The following is a 24,035-nucleotide window of genomic DNA, read 5'->3' on the forward strand; positions in this document are numbered from 1 at the left end:
CATAGATACACAACGTCTATCACATACAAGACCTCAGAACAGTGTACAGGAATGGAACATTAATGCCAACAGACAGTAATTCCAGGTTTATTTAAGTCGGGAAGTGATTTCAGACTGGACTGATGTAAATCACAGCAGAATTTGTTTTGGCAAATTCCAAAGTATCATCAGTTACAGAAATTCACATGAATAATTCCAATGTTTGACAAGAAATTTGAAAATGTACAAATACTACAGCAAATACGAAAATACTGAAAATAACATTGAGGTGGAAAAAAAAAAAAGCATCAGCCAACCCCTCTGGGCAGGAATGGAGAACGTATCTGTTGGTATGTTTACCCATACTCAACATCACCATCACCTACTGTGAAACTTATTTTTGGAGTAATGAATCCACAGCAGAGCCTGAAGCGCAAAAGCTCATACAGGATCAACATGTCACAAGGCAAATAATCACTACACAAAGAGCATGTGTTAAATACTTGGCAGGTTTTAATATCACTAACTTCTCTGTAAAATTAACAAACATTGAAGTCTTAGTATTAGATTTCCCTGGGTTATGGTTTGGATACAATAAACAGACAGTATCTGGCCCATTTGGACCAGCCTTTGTGTTCACTGGCTGGGGGCTGGAAAGATTTCCCAGGTGTTTCCAGATCTTGAAATTGCCTTCTCTGTGCCTTTAATATTTGCCTCCTTAGGCTATCTTTGAGCCCTGTTTCAGCCACATTTTGTTGTAAAAGGCAGAACATAAGGTAGGAACAGCCAAGGAATGAAAAATTTTTCTATAGTTTCCACAAATTGAATGCATGCTGTATCAATTTTGAATGCGAAGTGATAGTTCCTATATTAAGAATTTCCCTTTTTAGGGCTGAAATACTCCCCACATAACGTCTGGCAAACATGTCTTCTTCAAAATATACACAAACACTATCTCAGTAAAACATAAATCTAATGGAACCAAGAAATTAAGCAGAAGTTAGCATCTTGAACACAGTACAGACAGCTTACAGTAACTACTGCCCTAGCAACAACCTGCGTAAGGGTGATAAGGGAAGTCTCATGGGCTGCTGAGATAAAGTGCCACAGCCAAGCCCAGCTCTGCATCACCATGACAAAAAACATGTCCTGTAGTGTCTAAAGCATTGGTTTTGGGAAGGAAAAGTCTCTGCCCTTTATCCAGTTAAACTCACAGCAACCAGGAAGAGACACTTCCATGCCAATGCACAACAGTGTCACAATGGCAACCCTATTCTTAACTGCATCTCAGTTTAATGACAAGGAACAGATAGGTCAGGATTTCCTTAAGGATAAAGACACTATAATTTTGACAAATGTATACTACCTGATGTTTTTCATTTGTCATTTTGAAAGATCAGTCATGAGGAGAACTTACTTTTTTTTCTTCTTCAAAAAACACGTCTTCCATAATTTTCTGAGACTCACGATATTTCTCTGTTGTTTTTTTTTTTTTGCCTCTACTAGATGTGGAGGAGAAATAATATTCTTCCTTTTTACCTATTATTTAGCTAACTTACTGGGCTACAGAAGCTAGTGAAATGGTTGTTCTGTGTCACAGATTCAACAGGTGATCCCAGTCAAGCCACTCAGCCTTTCTGTGCCTATGTCCTCTACCTGCTGATGACAAGGGCAAAACAGCGTTTTCCCTAATGCTGACAGCTGTAAAGCTGGTTCTGGAAGAAGAATGAAGAAACTTACTCCAGTGCTAATAGTAAATTGAAAGAAAAGAATACAGGAGTATGGTGGTGGGAAGAGAAATACAGACAGTCCTCTTTTCCTCCTTCTCCTCTTCTGGAAGTAAGATTAGCCAACAGGAGAATACGGAGTGAACAGCTGTCCTTGTTTATGATGAATAAGTGTCTGGTGGATCGTAACTCATGCAAATTTTCAAGCTGATGCCTAACAGACATCTCAATCCAAAGGCAGAGAGTTCTGCAAAATAAATCCCTCTGAACAACTCCTTGCTTGCTCCATTCACCTACAAAAGGTGCTTAAAATGCTATGCATCTTCTTCCCAAAAGAGACTACAAACATTACTTGGAGCTGATATTTAAAACTCTTAATATGAACAATTTATGTCAGCAATAAATACTTTGTTTGAATTTACTGTTCAAATTTAATATATGAATACCACAAACAATTAAGGGCTTTTTATTAGGAACCAGAGTCATGCCAGACAAAAAGAATAGGTGAAGACAAAAAAAGAGCACTGCTCAGACAGATCAATGTTATTTGAAACTTTCTGTGTTACTACTCAAAACAAAAGATTGTATTACAAACCAAAAAATACAGTCTGCTATAAGATAGCTAGAAGTAGCACCAGAAAGACAGAAGAAAGACAGAAAGACAGAACAGACACTTTAAGAAAGAGAGGAATGGGAAAGAGGACATATTGTATTGTGCAGCCGATATCACGCTTTAACGAAGTTTTCAAAATGTTACTTAATGACATTAGTAAAATGTAAGTATAAATTATTTTTGATCATATGAAAACAAATAAATAATACAATAAAATATTAGCAGTATCCCTGCAGAACATCACAGATTACTTACAACACAAAATAACTACTTAGTAACACCAAGGGCTTAAGAGTTGAGGTGGAAGTTAACTTGTACCTTGGGAGAATATCAAGAATATAAAGAAAGCTCTTTGTCCGCAGATCAGATACATCACCTTGTAGGCCAATTCTACAAAATAATAAGGAAACACTGCATTTTACTTGGAGCACACTGTTATTCGACTTACATTTTTCTACAGAATGCTGGCACTTTTTACTTCAAGTTTTGAAAAGAGATTCTGCAAAATCATCATGTCCAGACATGAGGCAGTATCCTATGAAATGCTATCAGGAATGAGTGTGACCTGAAATCCATCACAAGGTTAACACATTCAATAATGAAACTCATACCCCAGTGTGCACAGCATTAGCATTATGGTCCTAGACAGTAAGAAACTCCTGAAGGAACAACAAAAGCAACAACAACAACAAAAAAAGCAGCATTTGGGAATAGCCAATTACTTTATACTGAATATATTACATTATCCAGACAAGTTAAGATTACAGTGCTCACCATTTTGCAGGATTGATCCTGCAAAACGTGGATAATTTTGTAACCAATTTAGTGCTATTGAACTGGATGGCTCATTTACCTTACAATAAGGAGAATAATTGGATAATGAATGCAGGCCTTGGTTTCCATAACTTGTACTAGTTGTTTAAAAGACATAAGCCTTGTTAGAATTTTAGCATGTCTCAGGATTAATCAGTCAAACACAGTCCATTCTTTTCATTACATTACAAAAAAAAAAATGTTGTATTTATAGCAAAGAGAACTACATTTCCTAACTATAATTATGTAACTATATTACAGTTGAGAGAACCTCTTCTCCAACAACCACTGCTGTCAAACTAGTTGCATTTGTAATAAGTCTTACAAATAAACTCCATTGTTTAAAAACTGAAATTACTAGAAGATATTTCTCTATGTCATCCACAAAATCATTTCAAAGCCAACACAACATTTTGAAAACATAATTTGTATCTATATGCAAATACTGATATACTTCTCTTGGCTAACATAGGAACATTTGTCAGAATAAACCGTGTGCACGTGCAATTTTCAAAGTACTTACAAAATTCTTATTAAAGAACAGATTCCAATCTTAATCACACGCAGAAGAGAGAAATTTCAGTTCTCCCTCTGAAGCCACCCCACTGAAAAATCAGACTGCTAATTTAAGGGAAATGAAGCAGTTCTAAATGCAGACTTAGTAATTCCACTGTCAGACAGATGGTATTGTGTGCAGAACAGGTGCTTTAAGCAGTCCAATCAATTTTAACTGAATTAAAATATATATACAAAGTATCATCAATAATTAAAATTCAAATTCCTGCATTTCTTCCAGTTCAGTAGAATCTCGTGGTGAACACAGCCACATAATGGTTGCTTAGGAAGATAAAGCTATACAGATGGGCCAGACACCATAACATGCTTGAAAACATTTATTCTTTAACAGTATAAACAGTAAAAACTGCACTTTACTCAAAGGGCACTGTATCTACCTTGTAAATGGCTGGCAGGGAGGACTCATCAAAATCATATCAAAAGATAATCTGTCAAATTCTTTCAGTGTAATGCCCTGAATAAGGGAAAAAGAAATATAATAATGTTTAGTGCTGAGAACTGTAAAAAACTATTAAACCAGCCTTCAGACAGAACTACCCGGTTACATCCACCATTTGTTCCATCAAGTAAAAAGCTCCCTAACTTCCCACTTAACCTAATAATTCCATTCTTTTCTACCTCAGCAAACCATACAGAGCAAATATGCATTAACAGCCTTGAAAATTAACCCAAGGCACCAATGATACCAGCATCTATACATAAAACTGAGTTTTTTATTTAATCGCTTTCTTTCAGTAATCTTGATTAAAAGATGTTAAAATATATATATATTTGCTTAATGACAGTTTCTGAGATACGATAAATGCTTAGATTATAATCCACAATTTCTAATTCATCATGCATACAACATAAAAAGCTGTATGTGGCATAGCTTTCAGTTAACCTTAGACAGATGTGTTCTAACTCTCAGGAAGTCATTTCCAACACATCCTATGAAATTTACTCCATTCTAGTTTTTGCTGAGTAAAAATCACTGAGAGCTGTTTCAGGGCTGAAAGCAATAGTCTGCAAAAGCATTTCTGTTCAAAGAGGAAAGACTGTGGCACAAACTAATTGCTTGGGTGTAAGTTCTCCTATATTAAATTCTAACAGCAGGTCAGTATATTAAGGGGCCAAGAGGAGAGAAGGATCCATGAAATAACTATAAATGAGACAATGAAATCACTGCTTTCAATATTTTGCAGCATATCTATAAAGTGTAACATAACACAGAAACTAGACAAATTTTCCTCTGTTTTTCAGTAAATTTAAGGAAGGTCTTACTGACTGTGATCTGCTCTCCCCTACAACAGGAAGATACAGGCAATCTTTCCTCTTCTTTTCCCATATAAAACTGTAAACTGTTATTAGTCTGCTATTACTGAGTGCTGAATAAGCAGCTAACCTTTAGCCACCTTACTTAAGCTGATATGTTAAAACAAATTCATTATGTTACTGTCATGTTGTAAAACTGCAAAAGAAGATTAAAAAGTACACAGTAACTTCTGCAGGTAAAATCCCATATCTAGTTTGCCCCTCTGCTATTTTAATAAGAGACAACTGTACCTATTTCTTTCCTAATAATTTGGTAAAGAGACAGAATTCCTAAAGCATCTGACCTACTGCGGCCACAAAGAAAATGCAAGACATCTAGTATATTTTCCTGTGTTTTACTCAGATCAACTATAATTACAAAGTGATGGCATGACTCCAACAGATTTAATGAAATTCTCTTAAAACACTTGAAAATATTTTTTTTAATCTAAAAATGTGATTTTTGTCATTCCTTTAGAGCTGGTAAGCATTCCACATGACACACACATAACCTTCCTTAATGCAGCAATCAAGACTTCCAGGAAAAGATCTCACAGTAAGTATCCATCTGCTTCAACAAGCAAATACAGCACACTAAATGACAGTTATTGTAAAACTGCTGTTCCCCTAACATCAATAATTAAGTCTGTCTGTTTCTCTTTGGTACTAATACAGATAGGAAGTCAATCAACTTCTAGAAATGTCAGGCTAGAATGAAAAAAGTCATTACTCACCTCAATTGTCTTTGCCCATAATGGTGTGCTGGGAAAGTTGTGTTTATAAACTTCATTGGCGAGAGTGTTCACATCCACAGCAGCAACAACTTCTGCACACACACAGCTTTCTAAAATTAAAATAAAATTGAAAATCATAGATTCAATTTTTTACTCTTGAAAATTAATTTTGTTCAGTTGTATTACAGCTATGCTCAAAAATAAAAGAGAAATGACAAAATCAAACTCTGCTTTGTTGCCTTTAAAACATTATATGAAATATAGACTGTTACTAATCGGATGGCCAAAACTTCCCTCTCTTATATATCCAAAAAGGGAAGCTAACTGTGCACTTCTTAATTTGTTGATACAGTTGCACATAAATTCTGAACAGATTGTATCCTACAACGTTCCCACCCACAGGCATCCTCTGTGGTTTCCTCACTATAGGAAGGCAGTCCAAGTCAACCTGCCGAGTCCCACAGCAGCTGCCTGCAGCTCTCCAGCCACGACAGCTTACAAGATACGTAATTTAGTGCTTCTCTGCTCTAGAGAACTAGTGTACCTCTAAAATATGTCTGAGATATACATACTGCTGCAGTAAAACTTTAAGAAGGTACCTGAAGAACTTCTGTGTGCATATTCCCCATAACAACTTGGACCTCAAACCCAACTGCTGTCTCCTTTGGTTCCAACGCCCCAGAAATACCAAACGTTTTGAAGGACATCTGGCAGATCCTGATCTCTTGATATCAGATAAAGCATTCTGGGACACTTATAGTCATTATTGGAGGAAAACACAATAACAAGCCTACTGAGAGCTAAGAAGTATACTACTGAGCATGGTTAGTATAAAAGAACCCTACAGAAACTATAAACACTCAAAAGAACAGTATTTAATCTGCTGCTCTTCACACTATTCATTATTTTGAACACTATACCCTCAGTGAGGCTTTTTGTTGGAAAGATAGGCTGCGGTGACTGTTAGACCTGCAGGCAGAGAACAGCCAGCCTGCTTATTATGATACACAACACCAACTTCAACCACCAGGAAACCTACATCATGATCACCATCACAAAGCCCCCATTGAAACATGAGCCATTTTAACAAGGCTTGAGCAAGCCAAAAGAAACAAGGCAAAAAGCCATTTGCCTTCAGGTAGTCTCAGAGCATACTCAAGTGACACATTAACAAATGACCTTATGAGACATCTAACAAATTACTGTGACCCAGCTAATTATTTACAGTTTGAAAGAACAATTATATAATTTTGAGCGATGCAGTTACCACCCATCTACTATCTTTTGCCATGCATGTTTTCAAGGCAATGCTATTCAAATCTAAGATGAAAGAGAAATCTGAGTATTGCAAAGGTTGCAGTAGATGCCTTAATAAAGATCACTGTAGTTGTCCTGAGTTTATGGAATGCAGTATGTGGCAAGATGAGCAAGAGTTTCTACAAGAAAAAGAATTAGGGACAGCCCACTAAGGACAACACATAAATTATTATTTGCAGTTACTGTGTTGATATTGTGATCATAAATTGTAACCAAACTTAAGTACAGGCGTACTCATATGGACACCTACACCTGAGATTACATAACAGGTACGTTAACACTGACATCTAGTGTGAAAAGAGCATCACCTTTGCAGGTCATCGGTCAAAACTAAGAAACAAAGTCAAGAGCTCATACTTTTCCCTCCCCAAAACAAAGTTACAACTCCTAAGCAATGGAAACAAATTTCAAGCACTGTTTAAGAGACTGCTTTTCTTTTTTATTCTCTCAGTTTTCAAAAACACATTCTCCTGACAAACAGATCCCTACTGAGTGTTCCAGGCACTCCAGAAGAAAAAAAGAATATCAAGAATTTCAAGTTATTATGTAAATTCACACACAGTTTAAAAACAGTTGGAAAGCAGGCAGTGTACTTTCCCTTGCAACTCATGATTCAGATGTTCGTCCTTTTTACTAACCTCAACTCAATCTCTTCTTTCATATACGCAAAAAAGAAATACCTGATTACTTTTTCAAAGCTTCTCTTTTCCACTCAATAATTGTGGCTCACTTTGGAGCTCCTGTTACAAAACAGACTCCCTCTAAAGCTGATTAAGTGTATTTTTTTGTGTGTGTGGAAATACCCTAGAAACGCATGAAGGACCTTCAAGCAAACAAGCAGATCTCACACATCAAACCTAACAAAGAAAAGCTTGTGCAGATTTCACACAATGTGAAAATGAAACAATTTTAAAGAACTCTTCTCCTGAAATTTAAATAATTTTGATGTTAAACTGTGATACTCAATTTTGCTATGACAATTCTACATATTATTTGAAAGTAAGTGTAAGACGACACCATAACAAGACTGAGAGCAATCTGCAAAAACATAATCGAGATTGTGTTGAGCTGTCTCCACTGACAAAAGGTACAAAATCAACTCAGAAATATGAAAAAGCCCCCGAACTGCTCAATTAGCAAGATATTGGATGAGCCCCACAGAACGTATAGCAGAACTTTCATATTGAAACATAAATGGATCTAGATGTTTAAAAAAGAAAAACAAAACACCAAAACAAGTGAAAAATTCCAAATATAGCCATTAAGAGAATTGCACCCCTGCAGAAAAGAATTCAGTTTCAGGCAGACTAAAGAAAACACACATTTTCCACATGACACAGATTAGTTGCTGGAATATTTGATTTGCAACACTCCTCCTCAACAAAGCCCTCAAAACAAAACGGTGTGTTTCTGAGAGAGATGCCGGAGCTCAAAAGGAAGCCACAGGCCACAGGGAAGGTAGTGAGGGAGGTCTCACAGCCTATTTTTAGTCTTCTCGACTGAAATCAGGTGAACTCAAAGTTCTATCACATTGATTTCACACTTGAGTTTTAAAACCTCTTGAATAAGCATACGAGAAGCTCTGTCACTTGATATTTAATTAAGTTACAGAGGCAATGACCAAACTTCAGGCCACATCAATGTGAAAAGGATGCTGCTGCAGTGACTGAAAGGTGTGGCATCTGAAACAAAGACAGGCAGGATGCCTGCTTTAGCTTCTGATTTGGAAAAAAAAAAATCAGTCCCAGAGGCGTCATCTTCAAACTCTGAAAATAAAAATTCTGACATTACTATATTTGTCCTTTTCCACTGCAGAAGTATTGATCCCTTTTGTCATGCAGACCTTAAAATTAGCATGGATCTGTTTATATTCATCCTTCTACTTATGTACTGAACCCATCAATGTCAGACAGTGCGGTGTTACACCAAGGGCACAGCCTGGCAGATCCCACTGCGCCGCAAAATCAGAGTCAAAACAATTATCTACCCTAACAGGTATATGGGAACAGATGGAAAAAAGAAGATTAGTCACATATTGTGTCAGTTCTGTTTCCCTTTCAAACAGACAGCAAAGATTTCATTTCTGAGCTGTCGGCTCGTGGCCTAAACGATTAGGTGGAACCGTCTGTGACTGCAGTTAACACAATTATCAGCAAACCCGATACTCGCTTCCTGCAGGATACTGAGCAACTTTTTCCCACTGCTCCATTTGTACTGGCGTTGCTCAGCTCAGCCGTAAAAAATACATAAATTCGTACTGCAGCACAACTGGCACCATCACGTGCTACAAAGCGCTATATTTTAGGGAGCAACTAACATCAGTGCTAAAGGGCACTCAAAACAGCAAAGTTTTTGCACTGTGCTGAATGTTGTGGCTGCTGGTCGGCGTGTTCTCCTTTTTCCCTCCTCCTGAGATAGCTGTGCTACGTACTTCACTATGCTGTGCAATTCACAAGAGTTATTAAATACAGTGAATAACATCAAGCAGAGACGAGAGGCTACAAAAGAATATTCCTATGCTCAAAAACTATTGCTACCTTCACGGCTGCAAAATGACAGTATTTTTTAAAAATTGCTCCTTCATATTTTATGCTCAAAGAGCTTCTTCATGACCTGGCAGATTATAAATGCTTGAGGCAGAGACCTGCAATACATTTTTTCATGGGAAAACTGCCTACATTAATATGCCATTTTAAGTTTGTTTTGGTTGGGAATGAGTTAGTGCAGACTGTTTGTTTGATGGAAAGTTGCTAAGGAAATAAGCTGAAGCAAGAGATTTCCTAAAAATAAAACATTGTATTTTTCATTGCAGAAACCCTGCACTTTGTATACAGCCAAAGCACTCATATATACGCATATAAAATATAATAGGTTTAGACATACACAATCTAAACATCAACCTTCGCAATCCTTGCAATGCTTGGAGCATAGGATGGAAAAAAAGAAAAACATTCCCATCTCTTTGCTGCCTTGAATCTCCAAGGGAGAGAATATGAACTGACTCAATAACTTCTGACCTTAATCAAGCTCAACTTTCCAAGTTTGGTCTCTCTGCATGCCTTCACTGTTAAAATTCAGATATTGCTATAAATCTGAAACTAGGAATTCTGCATATGTTGGATTATCTACAGGTAAAGTATGAGCACAGAGCTAGGCAACCTTCAAGATTTTTCTTCTCCGCTTTTGGACCAAAATCTAAATTCATGAATAGCCCTTCCATTGGCAAAAAGAACCTGATCCAACTACATATTAATAATTTGTACATCAACAGTATGTAGCAACAGAAGGAAAGTGGGATACAAACTTTCACTCATTTATTAAAAGTCAGCTACTTTTTAGTGTAGGTGAGAATAATCTTGAAACCAATTGTGTTCTACTTGTTTCAAATACATTCTACTTTAGTGACAACTGCCAAAACAACGAACATCCTCATCCTGCAAACTCAATTATATGCTACCCTAAAGTAAAGTTTATAAAAGAACACAGCCAAAAATGACATCCAAGTAAAAAAAGACAGCATCAGATTTCCTGGAAAATAACTATTTGCCAATTAAAAATGCTGACAAATAGGCAGAAAAAAAAAAATCAAGCAGGACCAGTGCTGCTGAACATAACTGGCCCAAAAGCTGCCCATGTAACACAGCCAGTAACCAACACTGAGCTAAGCTTGCCAGAACTGCACAATCCCTGCTGTAGAACAAGTAGCTTTCCTGGAGTGGCTGCACTCAAGTCTTCTATGTTCTCACTCTTTTCTAAATGACTCCGTTATTTTTCCTGGCTCTATAGATTCACTGGAGACCACACCAAGAAAATAAAGCATTACACATCACATTCATCTCTCATGTATCGGGCTTAAAAAAGCATGGCAAAATGAAGGGCTTTCTTTCAAGCTTCATATTTAGACAAAAAAAAAAAAAAAAAAAAAAAAAAAAAACTGCAAAAGAACATCCAAAAAAATGCACCAGAGATCTCTTCAGAACAGCATGGTTTCATGTACATGTATAGACCTAAAACATGTAAGAAATCCTATTATTATCAAACAGAAAGCACTTTCAAAGGAACATTCACTTTTCTCTGCTTGATTTCCACATAAAAGCAAACACTTAAATCCCCCTTGACTTTCCTTTCTTCCTCCATATACTAAGAAAACTGAATCCAGATGTCTAAAAGGCTCAAAAAGAAAAGACAGCAGAAGAGATCAAACCTTCCGACTGTATCAGTATTCCTGAATGCAATTCAATTCATCAAAACCAGTTTTATACAATGGCCTGTCATTAAATATAAAATTCAGTGCAAATTATATAGAACTCTTTTTATTCAGTTGCCCATCAGTTTTAATTAGACTTTAACTACAAGATTCTCATCTTACTGGAAAGAATGTTTCAGTTAATTCCTTCATTCTCCAAACTACATAAGATGTAAGTTATGTATGTTCCCAAGCCTTCACCCACAGAGTAAATGTCCTCTGTGCATGGTTCAAGCAAGGTATCTTTTGGATGCAAACTTCCAGTATTCTGGTAATCATGAAAGGTTGCTTGCATTCCCAACATCCCCATTTTGTTAAGTATTTTGTTGTGTTGCAAATGATCTTTTCTTAGCTGGGGATGGAGATGGCCACAGAGTATCATGTCCGGCATTACAATTCATGAATCACTGCAGAACATTACCAAACATTCATGAAATGTCTATTAATATGCTAAGATCAGAAACAGATAACACTCAATAAATACCTGTTATACACACAAACACCAACATGACAAACACAACGCATGACAAACCAAAGGACCAAAGTGTACCCCAAGTTTCAGGAATCCACTTTCCATGGAAACTGTCTATAACACACAGGTAGTTCCGCACCACTTTAAGAAACAACACTACTGGAAAAGTGTCACCATTAGCTAAAACATTCTTTACTCCACAAAGACTTCAAAACCTACAATTCCATAAAAAGAAATACTTTGCTTTTAATATTCAAAAGATAAGTCTGGAAATAATGAAAATGCATTACTATACCAAGTGACTAGGATTATTAACAGTAACAACAGAGGTACTTATTTTGGTATTCTGTGTATTTTTACATATTATACAAGTGCTCCAAAAATAATGCCTCCTGTTTTATTATGGGCTGAAGACATCAGAGGCAGATGCTGGTGGTACAGCAGTAGAAGCTGAACCCTCCAGTCAATACTCCATTATACTTGGTTGCAAATGGCAACAGACAGGCAGTCTGACAAATTGGTCCCTGACATGAAAGTGCGTAAGAAATAAAAGTGTGTCACTGAATGCAGGAAAAAGTTGCATCCATCGACATTTATCAGTGCTTGGTAGTGGGTGGTGCATTTCATCAGCGGCAAGAGTAACAGTGGATCACCTTCCCTGGTAAAGATTTAGGCAAGTGTGGTGTGCAGGCTTTTGTTCACCACTGGTGAAAATGCATTAACAAATGGTGGTGTCTATGCTGAAAAATAGTGTTTTGATAGAGCAAATTCTCAACTACAAACAGTGTTATTGAGCTTTTGTATCTGTTGTAGTAGCCATAGACATAAGTAAAAGCGCTACTTCCAGAGCAACCTTTGCATGTGATTGTGTGTGTGTGTGTGTATACACCTATATACACAGACAGGCAAAAGCATTCAAGCAGAAATTATTCAGTGTCACACCAATAATTGTGAGTACGTGACTGCATGATGAGAAGCAGATTCTACCATAAACATTAATATTTCACAGCTAACTAGGAAAATAACATAAGGTGAGTTTTCACTTGATGTTTTCATGAAAATGATCTCTGCTGTATAATGCAGCAGAAGGGCATGAGTATTTGAAGGACTGTAGTAGCAATTAAAATTATTAGTTATTTCTGTAAATGCTGTAGATTTGCAAGTAAACCCATACTCAGAACAGTAATAAAGCTCATATCAATAGTCCTAACTCAACATTTTTATTTGGGGAAGCCAATTCACGGGCAGCCTACAGGACTTAGTAAAATGTACCCAAGCCACAGTTTCAATAATCCACCAAAACCAGCTCCAGATTTCCTTGTACCAGATCAAAAACACCTGGGCACATGATCTAGCCCAAACTTACCATACCAGCTCAAATTCTGTATTTTATTTTCATATTTAGAGAACGTCATACCAACCCCACATGGTAGGCTTACAACAAAGCACGTATCAGCTATTCACCACACAATGTGTCATGAGAACATGTGCTCTACCCGCACACCTACGGGACACCCAGGCTAATGTGACTGAGCATCACCTTGCCCATCCCATACACAGCGTGGGTGAGCCACCAGAAGACACAGCACGTATTAATGCACAGTATCACCACTCTCGAGGTCAGAGGCAGGACCATGGATCCCCGCCCTCCATCCTGGTGCACTCCTGGCTGCATGGTGATAGCCAGCAAGCCACGACGCTTTGGGGTCCAGCTTACAGCTGTGGGCCATTAACACAAGCACTTCACCAGAACCCTGACCAATCTCTCGTGTCTGCTCCATGGGCACAGCCCCCTCCCCTTCAACACGAGCCCCACCGCTCCATTCCGGCCCCTGAGATGGACGTGCCTCCAAGCTATGGGACGCGGGGAGCGCGGCCGCCTCCCACCCCACAGCTTCCTTCCGCGCGCCCGTGCACGACGGCGCGGGGGACAGGCAGGCTGGGGAAGGGGCCGAAGCGAGGGGCCATCTTAGACCCCTCGAGAAGATGGCGCTCCTCACAGCCCCCAAGGGTCGAGGGCGCAGCGAGAAAATGGCGTCCAAAGAGAGGGGTGAAGCGGCGAGGGGCCGCACGGCCGGGCTGCCCGGTACCTTTCAGGGCCTGGTGCATCCCCCCGATGCCGCTGTACAGCTCCAGCACCCGCAGAGCCGCCATGCCTCGGCGCACTGCATGGCCCTCCCGACCGCCTCCCCGAGTGCCGCCCGTCCGTTCCGCCGCTCTTTCGTTCCCCCCTGCCCGCCCTCTTCCTTCCTGATCGCCCGGCGGCCCCGTGCCAGCCCGCGGTTCGCTGTGGCACTGCTACTTGCTCGTTAACCCTGTACAGGGGTTAGGCCCTGCGGACGAAGCCACCCTCTGGAACAGCCTGTCCCCTCACCCGTGTGGGGCTTCGGTGCCAGGGGGGCCTCATCAGCTCGTCCCAAACCGCACAGGGTGGGCACGGGAAGAGAGGGGATGAGGGGTCCGTGAAAGGGCTGTGCTCACCGGCCTGGGACGGTGCCAGCCTGCTGTGCTGCTGGGCAGCTGATGCTGATGGCATGTGGCAGTTATGCAGGCCTCAGCAATTCTTTTTGTCTGCAGGAGCGAAGTTAGCATGCAGGGATGGTTTGAAAAGCTGTTTCAAAGCTGGTGGAATAGGAAGGAAATAACATGAAACTGTTCTAATTTTCTTAAGGTTGTGAAATCGCTTTCTCTAGATTAAAAAAACTCAAAAGCATTGTTGCCCCTGAAAAGCAGCCAGCTTGTAACAATGTGCCAGACAGATGCATTTACATGTATACATAAAACCCAAAGAGTAAATAACCTGCAGGGTAAAATGTGGATTACCTTCTTCCTACAAGCTAAGATACTTGCCTATGCCCCAGTTCATGGATTTAGAGTCTAAAGCGAGGATGAAACCTGAAATAACTTAAAACTCTGGACATGCTTCTTGAGTTACTTCTTAAGTTGATCACTTTTTTGGCACCTCCTAGAAACCTATCAAAAATAAGGTGCATTTCTGGACTACTAATCAGAAACACGATTCAAAGAATATTAGTTTTTGCCAGCTTCTTTTGAAAAAGTTCTGTCATTCCCCGTGGATCTTCACCGTCAGAGTTAGGGGCTGTTTCTTTACCTGTCAGCCATGGAAGTAATGACTAAGAAAAGAAACCCAAGGCCTACTTTGACTATGTCTGGAGGGAAGTGCAGCAGCTGAGATACCAAAGAGGAGAGCAGTACACATTGCAGGAAGTGGCAAGACAGGTAGTTTGCACAAACAGCAGATGGAGAACTGAGGAAGGTAGCTGAATCACACAGCATAACAAAGTGGGGAATGCATTTGCTAGAGAAAGTAGTCATTGGACAAAGATAGTGAGGAAAATTCTGAAGGTGAGGATTCAGGGTAAGTGGCTGTGATGAACAAGGTTGGTGTCTGCTAAAAAGATAAACTTCCATAGGAGCCCTTTAAAATAGAGATATAAGGTGAAGGTAAAGAAAAAACACAGCTTTTAGACTACTGAAATTAGCGAAGCTGATGAATGGTTTTTATCTCCTTGTATCACTAGTGCAACAATTTATATACAATCTATATACTCCACAGCAAAACTAAATATCATAATGAGCTATACGCAGTCAGGAGCAGCTCATCTATTTGGAGCTGCCCAATTCCCATAGCAATTAAAACTACAGAGGAAAAGCATTTCCTTGTATCAGAAGGAGAGAGAGAGTGTCGAGACCTGCTTTTTACTTTCCTTTCCCTAACTCCACAGTATTCTTGCCATTCACATACAGTAAAGGTGGAGACTGGTGAAGAAAGTGGAGACCACTGCTGTATTCATGTCAGTGGAAAATTCTTTCCTCAGGGGAAATTCTCTGCCTACCTCCTCTACCAGGCATCCTGTGCTCAGCACACCTCCTCCACTCTGGCAACAATGAGATTCACAGACTAGGCTAAGATTTTATTGGCTTAATCTTGCTAAGAATGGAAAACACCAACATCTCCCTTGTGCTCATTTTTTAAACAACTTCCAGTAACCAGTTCTAGAATTCTGTGCCCTGGCTTGGTTCTCCTTATTAATTGAGAGCTATGAAAAAGACAATAATCGAAACAATCTGGAAACAATTACTTTTAGTGTTCTCTTTATAAATATAAAGCCAGCATAATAATAATCTTTTGACCAGACATTGCATAATAGAAATTAAGGTATGCTGCCAATTCCAGAGAAGTACCAAGATCAGCAGTCACCCACACCTCCCTTCTCTCAAAAAAGAAAAATGAGTCCACAGAGCAAGCGTGCCCTGTGGAAGTGGAAGTTGTCAACTTAGGAAAACTTAGTAACACGTTGCCATCTCTACAGAGCAGGCTAAGTTGTTGCTCACTCAGTCCTGTGGCCTGGCAACAGCCACATCACTGCAGAATTTCCCAATTGCATCTGTCTGACTAATGAAATTTGGGTGTTGTGACAGCTACTTCTGTACACATAGCATGGATAGGACTCCCATAAATCCCAGTCAAAATTTAATTTGACTAGAAGAAGAGATTAATAACAGTCAAGTCTAACATCCACCACTGGGCCTATTCTACTCTCAGTAAAGGTTTTTTAAATTCTTTAAGATTTCAAAGTAAGAAAAGTTCCAAAGTTTGTCCTGTGACCCTACTGATTTTGGCTTCCTGATAAGGGATTTCAGATTCTGCAGCTGTGTCTTAGCCTTCTTTAGCACATGCATAGGGTCTATTTCATATATCAGTTACACCTTAACAACATAGCTAGCTTTGAATAAAAGCCAATAGGCTTTTGGAAAAAAATTTATTTTGAATGAGCACATCTGTAGAACTATGATAGTACAATGATGAAGCATTTATTTTCTTAACTTGAATGTGTATTTTACTGTTAAAAACATTAAGTAAACTGATCATTTAAATAAATTCCTTTAAAGCCAATGACATCAGCATATGATACCAGATTTTCATTGAGACAGCTTTAGAAAGCTCCTGCCTCCTGGCAGCATTTGCTCAGATTAGAAGTTCCTGAAGTTTGCCCACATCTCTGATGGTTGTTATGATACAGGTAATCATGTCAGATCTGAAACTGTTGTCCTGGTAACTAGTAAACACATCCAGTGAAACAGATGCATGTGGTAAGAGGAGCATGCAAGCAAAACCACTGCACTATTTTCTCTTCTTGCATGCTTTAGAATTGTTAAAAGTGTTACAGTTACCAATGGTGCCAAACAGCATCATGAAAACATTCAAAGAAAACCCACCAAAACCATTACCTTGAGATTCTGTATTTCACTGCACTGGCAACTGAAACATGAAGTTAGGAACTATGGCATCTCAGACCTTCTGCAGTTAGAGTCAGCTCTGCTCCTGCAACCCTTCCCTGCCCTCCCACCTGCATGGAGCAGGGATTAACAGGCCAGCAAGGTGTCTGGCCACACTGGTCTGTGGGATGAAGCCTGCCACTCCACAGTGCTTGTCACAGGGTTCTACTGATGACAAAATGCTGAAGCTGTATAAGTTACTTAGTTTCCTATGGATGTGAGGCATGGTGGAAACTAGTGGATACATACTACAAAGTGTTTGTGAGCATTTCCTCTACAGGCAAAAATGAAGAGAACAAGAAAAATCACTCTGCTGATACAACTGATGTTTAAAACTGCACTTACACTCATCATCCAAAGCTGTAGTTGAAGCAAATATTGTTGGTGGCTGAACAAACAGTGCTTCTCATGTCCCAGTGTCTCATATAACCTACTAAATACTTAAATGAGGGTCAGGAAAAGTATACAGGCATCTCAGCTGTCTATAGGAGAGGCTCATGTTCTGGGTCAGAAATCACTGTGGCTAGGAAGGAATGCAAGGCATGACATACCCTTGCAATGCAATCACTGAATTGAAAAAAAAAAATTCATGGAGAATGTCTAGCATAAATTACTGTTTCCATAACCATTGGCCCAATATGTTACTCATACTGGAAACCTTTTGCAACTAATTGAAATTGAGCTGTCTGGAGGGACTTTATCAGACTTGGTTTGCAATGAAGTGACACTCAGTAAAGTTAGTTTCAGCAACCACGGTGGTGGAACCCTGTGCCAATATGACAGTGAAGCCCACGGTTTGCATTTGTAATCCCACACATCTGCAAGACTAGAAATGAAACCCACATTGAACTACATTTGTTAGACTCTCTCAACCCACTTCTGAAAACTCCATATACAGGGCAAATTTATGCAACTGAAATTATTTAGAAGAGTCAAACAAATATTAACCTATTTTCAAATATGTTATTGTCTACACTTCAAGATTTTATTTTCAGGCTTTGGAGATGCACACCTACTCTATAAGAAAGTCATTGCTTCTCCAATGAATTCTTTGTTTTCCTGGTGAAAAAAAAATATAAATAAATCCAGCCTGTTTGTTATGGTTGGCCTGCAGTGGTAACCTTGGCTGGATGAGATGCATTATGTCAACATAGCATTGTTGACTTTCTTGTTGTACTTGCACATTCCAGCACTCTACCAAAAGAGAAGGATAAAAAAGGCTAGTAAGCAATATAGACATATATATTGAAAAATCTTTGCTGGACTGAACAAAACAGACTTTGAGCTCTACCAGGCCCACGGCAGCCATGACACCAGGCAAAGGTGAGGGGGAAATCAGTTCAGCTACCCCCTCAGGATGCCTGTGGGGCAGGAGGAGATGGCAGCTGCATGCTCATGGCCCACTGCTCTCTCAGAGAAAAACTGGTGAGAAAGAGAAATAGATGGGTGAAGATGTGCCTCTTACCTTTTTGCTTACAACAGGAGTTTTAATCTCCAGCATCCCCACATGGATAGTATAGTATATAGTGCATAGTATATAGCGTACAGAGTGACAAGCTGAGAAAGACTTGTAGCTCTATGATGGTTATGCCTTTGGTCTCAAACCTATCTGATATCACTAGAACTTTTGTATACCACAGTCTTGCCTTTTTTAAAAAAAAAAGAAAAAAAGAAAAAAAAGAGTTCTCCCCTGCCTCAATTTCATTTTTGCATTCATCCCCATGTGAGGAGTTCTGTGACTAATCCTGTAGCCAGCAGAAGCACAGGAAATGATGCGTCTTATGCTGGTCACCATGGCAGTAGGATTTCAATAGGAGGGTGTTTCCTCTAGAGAGGAAGAAAATCTTTCATGCAGCCGCAGCAGAGCTGTAACTTACAAAGCTGTAACTTACAAAGCTACCTTGAAACCACAATGTGCTCACTGAGGACTGACTCCAAAACCTGCTCGAGAAGCTGAGCAATTGGTGCCTCTGCAGTGCTGAGGTGTCTTCCACCCTTGTTACATTACTGGCACTTTGCAAGTGAGTTACTCCAAAGCTATTTAAAAGTAATTACAGAACTGATTGCACTGTAAATATTCTCTCACTACATCTGTGTCTACAAATGTCTGTCAAGCATACCAACAGCTGGGACACAGTTCTGTTCTAACAGAAAGCCTCTTTGAAAACAGCCTACAGAAAAAGAACACGTTTGAAGAAATTGTGTGATTCTATAAAGGTTAACCGAATTGAAGGATAACTTGAAAAGTTATTCCAATTGAATTATAGAAGAGTCATTTATGGCTGTGGGGTTTTTGTATCTCTTTTTCCAGTGCCTCAACTAAGAAGAAAAAGCTTTGGGTTTTCCTAAAGTTCAGGGAAAAAAAAAAAAAAATCAACAACCTTTTTTAGATAAAGTGTTGTGAGATTAAATGTTAATTTTGCTGAGACAGTCTGGAGACAAGTAAGCCTAACCTACATGGGTCAAGTCTGAATTAGTTCTTTTTGACAAAGAGAAATCTTTGTTGAACAAAAACATCTCCAGTATGGACTAGAAATTAATTTTCAGCTACAGGGAGCTGGGCTGATTTAAGACTCCAGCAAACATGTTTTACATAATTCATACGAGAAATACAATGGGATATTGTTGGAATTGTCTGTCAGGGACCCTGCACAGCAGCTGAAGTTCTTGAGGATGACTTCATTGCACTAATAGTGCCAAGTCACATATAGCACTCGTCTCCTATGGTTAGTACAAAGTTGTTCAAAAGTTAGAAAAGCAATGAATTTAAACCCTCAAGACAGTAATCTATACTGCGCATAAACCCCATTATCAGTACCAGTCCAAGCATCATGTATATTACAGTACAAGAGCATTACTGAGAGAATTCATTTAAAGGATAAATCTCTTGACACTACAGAAGTTGATTACTGTTGGAATACAGCCATTGGCTGCATTACCATATTCTGAGTAATCCATTCCTCAGTCTTTGGAAGAGCCTGTCATCTTACCTATATGTTGTTTCATCATCTAGAAGGCTTCTTCACTATGCAGAGTTATCTTTATCTCATGATGTGATTTGGACTCGGGTGTAGGCTTAGTAACCTCCATGGGGCTTATGAGAAATGTCCATTCCATGTCAAATGAGCAGCCACAAACATTTGTAAAATTTAAGAGTCAACACAAAACATCTACAAAGCAAAATAATTGTTAGACCATCTGTATAATCAATGAAAACTATATCTAAAGGAATATTATATAATTTAATAATATTAAGATGTTATAATAATGAAATAAGCAAGAGAGTTAGGCACAGTGAGACAAAGAGAATAAATAGGATGCTACCCATGTTGTGGGCTTGCTCAGGAAAGACCAGTGGAGTGGATCCTCCGAAGAGAGAGAGATCCTTCCCCACTGGTAGTCAGCTCTTAAATGGGCCTAGGAGAGGTGCAGCCAGGCTCCACCCCTTCCTGCAGCACAGGTGAATTGCTTTCACCTGTGCTCCCAGGGCTGACTCATTGCTTGCCTCAGGTGATTAATCAGAGGTTCAGGCCGTGACTCAGCAGTTCCCATACACCATCCTACACAGGCATAATAACTCTATAATAATAACCATACATATGAGACAAATTATCAAAAAAAATCCCATAGACATGGAGTCTACATTTGTAATGGGAAACAAGACACCTTTACAACCCCCCCAAAATGGACTTCACCACTCTTTGAGATACTTTATCTTTTCCTTCTCCAGCTATATGCATCTTCTTTATATGTTTAATAAATTTTCTACTCCTATAGTCCACAATACTGTAGTTTTTTTTGTTTGTTTTTTCTTTTTTTTTTTTCATACCATCAACTTAAAATCCCATCCTCAACCCCAGCCAGCCAGAGTACACTGTTTGAATATTAGACGTAGAACTGGCATGCAAAAGCAACTCTTAAAAACTTGGTCTCCTCTGTTTTGGGGTGTGTGAGCCACGTCCTCTTCCCTTTTGTAAAAGCTAACTAATCCCAGAGTGGCTAACACAATGCACAGTCAGTTTATGAGACACATTGGAACCAAAGATTTGGCACAAGAACTCAGACTGAGGAATCCAGTAAAAACTTGGCCCTGAGCTACAAATGTTCTGCCTGTTCTGGGCATCTCAAAGGAAGATCTGAACAATTGCTTCATGTAATTAATAATTTCATTGCTGTGCCCTGCCCCTTCCTCAGAAAAAAACATCATCATTTCCTGGTATATCATGGCAAGAAGACATTATGCTATTGATGCCTTTTGTAAGTGATGGACCTGGGAGAAAGAGAAGAATGAAATCCCTGCCAAATGTAATGGGGAATTTTATTTTTTTGGATAGGAGTCCTTTAAGCAGTTTCTTTTGAAAAAGCTTGGCCAGAAAGTAGCAAATCTGTAAGTGGCAGGGTTCATTAATGACACACTAGAATCACTTTTTTCAGCCTTTTCCAAACGAGAAAATGGATAGATGAATGGATGGATGATTTATCTTTGAAGATGTTTGCAATCTCAAAGTTTAAGACACACAAGTCTGTAGATATCACTTTCTATCCCAATGTGACAAATGAATGCTCATTCATGCTGTTGAAGTCTACCTGTGCCAACAGCTGACCACAAGGATAACAATTGGGCACCAGTATTGATAGCAACGTGAAGACAAGAAAGTCAGCAATATAGCAAGGGACAGAAAGAAATTCCACACATTACATAGTGTTACACAAATATTCTATTGAAGTTAAACAAAATGTAAAAGGCTTTATGAAGTGCCTATGGTGACCCTTGAGTAATTTCTTGTAAAATTAAATACCTATATACTCATTAAGATGTACTTTGAGATTGTTTACATGGATATGGATGGAAAATAAGGTATTCTAGAAAAATTGTCTTTACATAAAGATTCACCACAGCCCTTTATTCCATTTGTGGCACCCAATCATAATTAAAGGAACATGAATATAATGTTACAGTGTGATGAAAAGCACAGCAACAATAGCAGAGTAGCAAAGCCCCAGACTGTATCAAGTGAGGATTTGCTCAAATACAACAACCGCAGAAACAAACAAAAAAAAATCCACTTACCCTCGTAAGGCCTCAGGTAAGCAGGGACCACCAGCAAGATACTGCTTCCCTGCTAACCCTTAAATGATGTCTGGGAAGGGGTGGAGCCAGGATCCAGATGCATGCACCTGAACTCCCCTGGGTGGCCCTGCCTTCCCAGATGCTCAGTTACTGTTTCAAGCTGTGACTTAGCATTTCTGCTGCAATGAACAAGTTCCTATACAGGTATAGGGGTGTGATGTGAACAGTGCAGAAAGAATTTCTCCCTGTTCCTTCCTCAACTAATTTGTGATGAGCTAGGCAAGCTGTGCACCGTAGAAGAACAATTAGATGCTAGCTCTGTCAAATCAAAGAATTTGAGGCCACAGGACCTGTTAATAAGCACTGGGTGGCAGGGACTGACAGAGTGGTCTTTCAGCTGTTCCTGTCAGCAATCTGTAGCTCCTCTAGTTTTATGTCAGTCTCAAGAATGAGTCAGTAAGAAAGAGTAACAATAATTATTGTCTGTCTTTCCTGTATTTTCTCCCAAATGTCTTAATGTTTCTTCAAGCTCTAGAAATGTTAAGTGAAATTTGTTTTCTTCTCAAGCCCTTCTTTTCTGTGCTCTTGTAATCATTATACGAGTATTCAACCACGTCCTACATCTTCTCTTGTCCCCCCACTTTCTGCATCTTGCTGTACTGTAATTTAACCACAGTGCAGATTTCATTACCATATTCCTTATTTTTCCACTCAGCAATGTGATTTGGAAATTGACATCCTTCTGCTACTGAATTTGGTGTCTTTTCCTCCCTCACAGAAATAGGAAGATACGGCCCTGATTATACTGTTCATTTATTCTGATGTCTTCCTCAGTCTATGATTTCTGTTGCCATAATTTCTCACCGTGTGCTTTGTTTTCTTCTGTACATGCATCTACATGGCTATCCAAACACCTATTTTCTTATTCCTACTGCAATTAATCTCTTCTAAAAATCCAGTTTTTCTGAGTAAAATGGACTTCCAAGTCTATAAAAAATAATTGGATCAAAATATGAGCATAACTGCTCTCATTTACACTTAAAATCCTCATGCACCTCTCTTCTTTTGTTCTGTGAGAATTTTGCCTAATTTGACTTTGGCAAAATGAAAGCTTCATAAACAAGGAAAAAAAATAGCTGAAATTTCAAATTACATTTTTTTGGAGATCCAAATTAAGACTGAAACACTTGGCATGTTCTGCAAGTTAATTTTGCTTAGAGTTTAAGGTGAGCATTGAGCCTCAGCGTATGCCATACCTTTTGTCAGCATGGAAAATCTTGGCCTTTATGACCCAGTCATTGCTAAAGATACTTCTGAGAGTCATCAGTTAGTGCTATTACCATTACATGCAGTGAGTCAGAGCATTCCAGTTGGTTTCTTCTCTTTTAGGGATGAATTACGTTAATTGTTATACCTATGAAAGAACTGAAAAACATATAATTCTCTGCTCTGCGCTGCTAGAATTGTGCATGCTGTTTGAGACAACCCCAGGACCTGGACAGAGGTGTACTGGCTTTGGAAATGATTGCCTGATTCGGTAAAAGAGAGACAAAAGGAGACAGAAAAAAACCTGCTCTGCCTACCAGAAACCATAACGGAGGGGAACTTTATGTGCAACAGTAATAATAGCATGCACAAGTCATAATCAGAACACTTCCCCAGTGATGAAAGACCCGCCAGTTTCATATCATTCATCTGACATTAAAATATTGTACTGCAGAAAGATGTGTTTAGTTTTGAGTATGTAACATAGTCATTCCCTTGAAAAAATCAGTGGATACTCACAGACATTTGCTGTGTTTTGTAACAATGACAACTACCACAGGCAATACAATTTTTAAAATAACTTTCATAAAAGAACTTTTAATTTACTTCCTGAGATCATAAATTGTC

At 39.0% G+C, this 24,035-nt stretch overlaps 1 protein-coding gene across 7 annotated transcripts in view; it reads right to left on the minus strand.

Annotated features, from left to right (window-relative positions):
* The window catches only part of TRDMT1 (tRNA aspartic acid methyltransferase 1), a 41,374-nt gene that overhangs the window by 13,553 nt on the left and 3,786 nt on the right, over positions 1-24,035 (minus strand). Inside the window, exons 1-5 of one of the 7 annotated variants that reach the window (XM_031614333.2) lie at positions 22,143-23,095; positions 20,062-20,241; positions 5,736-5,845; positions 4,086-4,162; positions 2,638-2,709 (exon numbers count right to left, since the gene is read on the minus strand). In XM_031614333.2, coding sequence (XP_031470193.2) covers positions 2,638-2,709; positions 4,086-4,162; positions 5,736-5,845; positions 20,062-20,080 — 278 coding nt within the window. In that variant the 5' untranslated portion in view covers positions 20,081-20,241; positions 22,143-23,095. Of the gene's footprint in view, positions 1-2,637; positions 2,710-4,085; positions 4,163-5,735; positions 5,846-13,860; positions 14,121-14,144; positions 14,650-18,536; positions 18,707-20,061; positions 20,242-20,395; positions 20,412-22,142; positions 23,096-24,035 lie in introns of those variants that run through there. The other 6 variants (XM_090142877.1, XM_090142880.1, XM_090142876.1 and 3 more) reach the window with 6 other exon arrangements.

This window comes from Phasianus colchicus, chromosome 6, assembly GCF_987193195.1.
Source record: "Phasianus colchicus chromosome 6, bPhaCol1.hap1.1, whole genome shotgun sequence".
Lineage (NCBI taxonomy): Eukaryota > Metazoa > Chordata > Aves > Galliformes > Phasianidae > Phasianus > Phasianus colchicus.